The sequence below is a fragment of the Crocuta crocuta genome, unplaced genomic scaffold, assembly GCF_008692635.1.
Source record: "Crocuta crocuta isolate KB4526 unplaced genomic scaffold, BGI_CrCroc_1.0 scaffold167, whole genome shotgun sequence".
Taxonomy (NCBI): Eukaryota; Metazoa; Chordata; class Mammalia; order Carnivora; family Hyaenidae; genus Crocuta; species Crocuta crocuta.
Window position 1 is genome coordinate 3,903,777 of NW_027532406.1, and position 7,909 is coordinate 3,911,685.

Below are 7,909 nucleotides of genomic sequence, written 5' to 3' on the forward strand. Positions count from 1 at the left end.
ACCTATATTTTCTTCTAAGTTTTCTTCATAGTTTAGCTCTTCCATTTAGGTCTATGATCCATTTTGAGTTAATTTTTGTGTACACACACACACATATTTTAAATTTAGGTATTAAGGTATAATTTATGTTCGATAAAATTCACCAATTTTAAGTATATAGTTTAATTCGTTTCTTTAATCACTTTTAATCATTCTGTATTGCTGGGTATTTTTTCCTGGGATGTTAGGGATAGAAAAAATTGAGTGTATGCCCATTTTTCTCTTCTCCTTATGCCCCACGGTTTTCTTGTAAATGTGTGTGTGTGTGTGTGTGTGTGTGTGTGCGTGTCTGTGTGTGTCTGTGTGTGTCTGTGTGAGAGAGAGCTCAGGGGGGAATTTTGATGTCTGCGTCTTAGGGGTTCCCACTTATTGTAGCTTTCTCTTGCAGTCCCACAGAGCCACTTAATTATATGCAGGCTGAATGAATGAATGAATGAATGCAGTAATCAAATGACAGTCCATCAGCTTCTGCTTTCAGAGCCATCAACACCGCATGGCCACAGACGTTTCCATGCAGCTGCCCATGGTTGAGGTAGAGACGGACACTTGTCAGCTTGGCCCCTGCCTGGATGTGTCTGAGTTTTAATAGACTGTTATCTAATTGGTGATTCCTTCAGGATAATCACAGAGTCCTGTAATAATCCATTAACTAGGCCTGGTTTCTGTGCCTTGTGTTTGCTCAGTCTTCCTCGGGGCTGCCCAGCTGGTACTTGGCCCCCGCCAGCAGCTAAAGCAGATGTGGCTGACCCACGCACCCTGAGCTGGGAGCCAGGGAGGGCTCAGAGGAATGAGTGGAAGGCATGGGAGGAAGGAGGGCACACTTCCCTTCTGAGCCCTGCAGCCTTGCTCACTGAGCCACTCTGGGCCTTTGCATTTCCTTCTGAACCATGAGGTGGAAGTAAAGCAACCTAATATAGGGTGCTTAATATGTGCCTTAGAAGATTCTTCTGGCTTAGAAGAATACAGCTTAGAAGTGAGGTTTTCTAAGCACATTACCCCCAAAGGATGGAGGGATATTTTGTTTGCTTTTTTTAAGATTTTATTTTTAAGTAATCTCTACACCCAATGTGGGGCTCGAACTCACTCACATGCTCTACCGACTGAGCCAGCCAGGTGCTCCCCAAACGATGTTCTTAACAAGACTGTATTAAGATTACATGTTGACACAATTCTTGTTAAGATGGTGACTTGAGGGATGCCTGGGTGGCTCAATTGGTGGACCGTGCAACTTCAGCTCAGGTAATGGTCTCACAACTCATAGGTTCGAGCCCCGTGTAGGGCTCTGTGTTGATAGCTCAGAGCCTGGAGCCTGCTTCAGATGCTGTGTCTCCCTCTCTGCCTCTACCCTGCTCACCATCTCATTCTTTCTCCCCCACCTTCTCTCTCTGTCTCAAAAATAAATAAACATTAAAAAAAAAAAAGATGGTGACTTAAAAGTTGTTGAAAGAAAGCAGGACCAGAGCAGAAGGAGGTCAAAGGTGTTCTCTACTCTGTGGCCAGCTCTGCCACAGGTCAGCCCCCCATCTCTTGCCTGACTACTGGCTTCCTCTGCCAATGGTGGACCCCAGTTATGACTTTATACACATATTTCTTCACTGGCATCCCCATTTTATAGATGTGGTAACTCAAAGTGACTTGCTCAAGATTATTGGCTAAAAATAAAGGAAGAAAAATGTCTGAGTCAGGATTCGAATCCAGATTCCATTAACTACAGCATGGTGGCCTTAACCACTAGGGACACTACTTCCCTTCCAGGACTTTAGCCTTTAATATTCCTCTAAACTGGGTGGCAGGCAAAATAAAACAATGAAGTGTTTCTACCCTCCCCTTCTCTACTCTTGGCCTGAGAGTCTGAGGCTGGTGGGAGAATCTTGTGTCATCTGAGCCAAGGGAGAGGGGCATGAGCAAGCCGTCAGCCAGCCAGGGCCTGAGGGGAACCCCGGAGTAGCCCCACAGAACTGGGGGATATGAAGCAAGTGCGTAAAATGAGGTCAGGAAACTGCTAAGTTTTCAACACTGATTGTGAAGGAGGAGGCAGAGGGGAATCATAAAAGGGCTGAAACTTGCTCTGGGTCCTAAAAGAAGTTAGAGGGTTTGTAGGCAGGACAGGGGGGTGATATCCCTGGTGAAGGGCACTGGAATGAGCAAAATCTGGGGCCAGAGAAGGGAGCAGGCCATACTGACCTGTACCAAAGACCGGGAGAGGTAGGCAGTGTGGTGGCCATCAGCCTGTATAGGGCAAGTAGGGCCCAACGTCAAAGGTCTTGAAAGTGCTATCTGACAATAGGGAGCTGCTGTATGTTCTAGAGTAATACCCTGATGAACTGGGAAATAGAAATAAGAAAGGTCATCAGTAGCAATTTTATAAGCCAAACAGAACAATTTCTGGAAGCATTTTCCAAAGTTGGATTTTATTTGTTAAGTCTATACACTTTATTAGCTTTCGGTCTTAGCAACCAAGGAGTCTTTCCCATCTTCTCTTCAGGAGCCCACCCAATACCTGAGACAAAGCTCCCTGCTGCCAGCTCCTATCTGGGGGCCCTTCTGTCCAGCTGGGGGGCATTTTTCAAGCCCTGTGATGAGGAAAGCCAGTCTGGCTTCAAGGAGATGGCGACTCAGCTGTGCTTTCTTGGGAGTCCAGGCCTCAGTCTGACCACCTAAGAAAAGAAGAAAAGAGGGGCGCCTGGGTGGCTCAGTCAGTTAAGCATCAGACTTTGGCTCAGGTCACGATGTCACAGCTCATGCCCTGCGTCGGGCTCTGCGCTGACGGCTCAAAGCCTGGAGCCTGCTTCACATTCTGTGTCTCCCTCTCTCCCTGCCCCTCCCCCATATGCATTCCGTGTCTCTCTCTTTCTCAGAAAATAAACGTTAAAAAAAATTAAAAAGAAAAACAAAATGAAGAAGAAAAGAGAAGTGTGTTGCTGCCTCCTGGGCTTGGAGACGGATTCATGTTTACTGTGCCATTCAGTGCTTGCCTCAAAATAACAACTAGACTGTTTCTTGGAGCTGGCTATGGGGCTGTTTCCCTTGTCCCTCCTTTGGGACGAGGGATACACAGCCGTGAGCATTGACGCTGGTCTTAATTCCCAGGAAAGTGAGCCCAGACACCATCCAAAGGCTGAGCGCCCTATACTCCCAGCTCCCACCCTGAGGGGCTGAGCGTGAACGAGGTCAGCCACAGTCAGAAGATGGTCATTCAAGGGCTGGGGCCTGTGTTTACTGGTCTGTGAAACATTACTAACCCCCGTCCCACCCAGCTCTCACAGGGTGGCTATTAGGAGGATGTGCTAAGAAAATGAGGGTGAGGGCTCTCCTAAAACTGCTCTGGGCAACTTATTTGTTATCAGCATTTTCAGATCCAGTTCTAACCCAAGTTCATTCATTTTGGGGAGTGGGTCACTCAGTTCTACCAAGAGTTGCGATGTAAACTATCCCAAGGTTTAGCACCCTGTGTCAGAATCACTGGTGCTGAAAATGCAGGTTCCTGGGGCCCTCCCCCGGGGGCACTCAGCCCGTCTCCACTAGAGCCCAGCGATCTGGGTTTTAACCTGGGCCCCACACACTCAAGTGGGAAAACTACTGTTTTAACATCAGGCAAACAAGGCCTGCCTGGGACCAGGAAGAGAAACAAGGGAGATAACAGCCCTCCAAAGGCCGGTGTGGGAGGTCTGCCCACACCACCAACCCCCACCGTGTAGGGGAGGGAGAAGTGGGAAGGGCCTTGGCCTTCATCTGGCCCAACCCCTATTTTACTGATAAGGAAATTGAGGCCTAGAGAGGGCAATGAGTCTGAGAGTCACCCAAGGAATTCTGTAGAGTCGCCTTGCTCTGAAGCCCTCCCTGCTCCTCCTTTTCTGCTTCTCCTCCGTGTGCACGTGTGTCCGTGTGTGTTGTCCATTCTGCACCTGCCAGGGCCATACCTCCTGCCAGTAGCAGGCCAGTCTTCAGAGCCCTGGGTTCTTGGTCTAGGAAGAGGCTGGAACTAACTCCATTTCTTGGTTCTCCTGCTCCCTAGCCTTTTACATTCAGAGATCGATTTTGTGGTTTTCATGACTGCATAACAAGTGGAATTGTGACCTTTTCGTAGGAGGGAAAAAAAGAGTCTCTTGTTGTCCTTCTGGTTTCTAGAAGTGCTTTGGGCTTCTGTACCCTGTACCTGGGCCTTCTAACCCAGGGCAACCAGGTGAGTTCTCCCTACTTAGCCTGGCTCAGTGGGAGGTCTGACTCATGCCTCACCTTCTAGGGCTTTCCAGCACTTTTCCCTGGTAGCATCAGCCAGAAACCGAGCCAAGGGAGCCGGGGTTCTTGGCACAGACAGCACAGTCCACATACCTCCATTACCAGGCTGGCAGGCAGCCCCGGAAAAGGACAGAGAAACACGCAGGTGGACCCAGGTCTGATTAAACTTGCCTGACACCAGAAACCATCCCCCTCTTTTATCTCACAGCACTGATGAGACTCAACCGTTGTAACAAACATTTTTTTTATTAGAAAAGTAAAAAATATTGCATAGGTCTTAATACTTGAACATCAAGTGTATTCATGAACAGCGAGTATCTTCATGTAAACAGTTCTAGATGGAAGACCCAGATGGCACTCCTCTGGGGGAGGGGTTCCAGCCCCCCACCCCAATCAGCCCCATCCCCTCACAGTTCAACTCCTCAGTACACATTGGGGGGGATGGGCAAACGCAGCTCCCAGGTGTATTTTTTCTTCAAGTGTCAAAGATCCCCAAGTGATCCCAACACCCACCCCTTCCTACTCTTACATTCATGCGTCTGTAAGGTAGCTGCCTAGAACAGGTCAGTAGTGAAGCTCTGATCAAAACCAAAAAAAAAACAAAACAAAAAAAAACCAAAAAAACACAAAAGATACAAAAACAAAGAACACATTTGGCCCCTTCAGACCATGAGATACACAAACCGCTTGACCTCCCCCCTCCCACCAGGGCCGCTACCAGGAGCACACACCCCTTGCAAAGGCCAGTGCAGCCCAGCTGCTCACCTGGCTGTCACACCACTGTTATCTTAACTGTCAGTAACAATAAAAATAATAAGGTACATGCTACATACACATCCAGCCAGAAGCCTGGTTGGCCCCTAAGCCTTTGTTTCATGCTACAGTACTGAGGGGCATATGCCCCCAAGTGGGAGCCACCTCCACACCTCAGTGAGCTTCCTAGGAAACACAATGTTCCCCCCACATCCACCTTCCTCCCCTCAGGTGGCTTTTGTCAGTTTTCTAACGACAGGCGACAGGCGTCAATCCCTCAGCTCCTGCCTGCCAACGTCCACCTCAAAATCAAAAGTTCAGTGGTCTCTGGCGTGGGGGCACGGTCGCCCCCCCAGGCTCAAGTTCAACACTCCTCGATGAGCAGCTGCTCGGAGCTGTACAGCTTTTTCTTGATGACTCGGAAGCCGGTACTCAGCGTCAGGGACTGGCTGAAACCGGGGACGAAGGGAGAGTTGGCAGAGCTGAACAGCCCCTGGATCTTAGGCCAGAGGCGTGAGTCCAGGCGCAGCACGAGGGTCAGCTGGAAGGTGGGCACCAGGCTGGGGTCGAGGGCCAGCTGGCCGACGCTGTGGCAGCTCTTGCCTTGCTCTACGCAGACGTCCAGCAGCGCCCCCCGCAGGCCGCACGGCTCGCTGTAGGCCAGGCGCAGTAGTTCCTTGCCCACCTGGCTCACCAGCTGGCTGGGCATCAGCAGGCGCGCTGGGCGCCGCGAGCCCAGCCGCGCCTGGGACAGGCTCTCCTGCAGCAGCTGCATCAGGTTGGCACACAAGTGCTCATCCTCAGGGTCGCTGAGCAGCTCGAAGTCGGGCAAGGACACCCCATCCAGGTATGCCGAGTCTGGTAGGGAGAGCATACAAGAGAGGGTTGTAAGCGCGGCTCCGAAAGGCGGGGGTGGGGGTGGGGTGCTGTTTCGTTAAGAAACCAACACTCCTTCCCACTCTGTGCCTCAGGTTCTGCCCCACACTCGTACCCTCTACTCCAATCTCGGCCCTCCCATCCCGCCACCCTCCGCAATCAGGGTTCTGATGGGATAGGAAGCCAAGGCGGCGTTGACTCCTTCCACAGCGGCGCTTTTTCACCTCCCGGGCCCCGAGAGTGGCGTCCAATCTCCGCCCACGGCTTACCTTCCTCCGGCCCAAAGCCACTGTTGCTGCTGTCCAGAGACTCGCAGTCCGAGCTCTCCAGGCTCGCGCAGCGGCCGAGACCCTCTTCCCGGGCCGCCGACCCCCAGGCTGAGCGCGGCGGCTGATCCGGGGTGGGAGTTCCGGACAAGGGCGACGGTGAAGAGGAGGACGACGATGAGAAGCGATCCCAAAGGCTAGGCATGATGAGGACGGACGCCAGGACGTTTGCAGATGAGCTCTGGATGCGGGAACGCAGGAAACGCTGTAAGACAGGAGGGGCACAGACCCGGCGTCAGTCTGGGGGCTGGACCAGGCTGAGAGCGCCAGGACCCGCAGGACTGAGGCCTCCCCACGCAGGGATCGGCACACACTGAAAGGACACTTACCAGCTAGCTCGGTCGGAGAGAACTGCTAGGACGAGTGCGTACTGCCGCTTGAATGGGTGCGCGAACTGGTACCAACCCCCGAGCGCTGCCCAGACCTGTCCCTTCTACACACCCGCACCTCCCCCTTGGCCTGCCGCGGTCCCTAGCACCAGCCCCGAGAGGCCTATAAGGACTTGAGCGGAGAGGCCACGCCTCCTCGGCGCCGCAGCCCAATCCAGGCCCGGGAGTGTGGCTCCCCTCGGCCAATGGGCTCCGGGCGCACGTTCGCAACGTTCTCTCCTGCCCGGTGACAGCGGTCTGGCCCCGCCCCCGTTGAGCCCCGGAACGCTCCCAGCAGAACCTCGCGCCGCGGCCACGCCCCCTTTCTGGAAGGGATCCGCGGCGGCTGCAGCTGCCAAGGTCCCCGAGGGCGCTCGCGGCAGGGGAGGATCAAGGAACGACTTGTTTATTATAGGGTCCTGTTGCTGGGGGAGGGGGTAGCTGTGANCAGCGTCTGGGAGCCGGAGACTACAGGCACAAGTCAGCGCTCGGGTGGATGCCGGTGGGACGGCGGCGCGGGGAGCAGACGTTAACCCGGCCGGCCCTCGCGCACGTACCCCACGCTAACCTGGCCTTGCATAGGGTCAGAATGTGGGGGTGGGGTCCAGGCAGGGTAGGTGCTGGCACCGAGCTCTCCCTTCCTTGCAGCCCCACTCGCCTGTTGACTCTACAGCTCCTGGGGATGGGTTAATGGTGGAGGTCCGTGCCCCTCCCCCATATGATCCTCGTCCCTAGATCGTGTCCGTTCCCACCCCCAGTCGCTTCCAAGGAGAGAGTTTGGAGAGGGTGGCAAAAGAGTTTTGTTGGGCTCGGGTTCCTAGCACCTGGTCTTGGGGCTGAGAACGGGGACCCTTCGCGGGCCCTACAAATCTACCGGGGTTCGGTGCTGTCTCCCCCGCCCGCTGTACTCGAGAGTCCCCGGGCGTCTGCCGGGTCCTAGCGCCCCTCTTTCCAAGGCGCTTTGTGTAAAAGAACCGGAGAGTTGCATCAGGACCAAGGACTAGGTCTCCGGAAAAGTCCGGGAGTGCAATGGCCATCCCCTGTTTCGTCATTCAGGCGGGGCCACAGGAAATCTGGCCCGGTGGCGGTGCTCGGGACGAATAATGATTGCCGAGGGTGGGAGGAGGTTCAGACGGACTCGACCTTCACGTCTTTAAAGGTTTATCAATCTGGGACACCGGGATCCGGATAGAAGAGGGAAGCAAATTTACAGCAGACGCTACCACTCCAGGAGCCTAGCCAGAACCGACTGGCAGGCTCACCTCGGGGGCGGGCTTGCGCGTGACAGATGACACTTGTCGAGGTCAG

The 7,909-nt window shown here is 53.5% G+C and overlaps 1 protein-coding gene across 1 annotated transcript; it reads right to left on the reverse strand.

The window, feature by feature from the left end:
* Nucleotides 1–4,505: 4,505 nt before the first annotated feature.
* Nucleotides 4,506–6,704, reverse strand: DDIT4 (DNA damage inducible transcript 4). Its single transcript, XM_077778658.1, has 3 exons — nucleotides 6,563–6,704; nucleotides 6,177–6,438; nucleotides 4,506–5,889 (listed from the first exon to the last, which is right to left on the reverse strand). Exons 2-3 carry the CDS (start codon nucleotides 6,376–6,378, stop codon nucleotides 5,396–5,398), a joined length of 696 nt encoding a protein of 231 aa, XP_077634784.1. The 5' UTR covers nucleotides 6,379–6,438; nucleotides 6,563–6,704; the 3' UTR covers nucleotides 4,506–5,395.
* Between the last annotated feature and the right edge of the window lie 1,205 nt (nucleotides 6,705–7,909).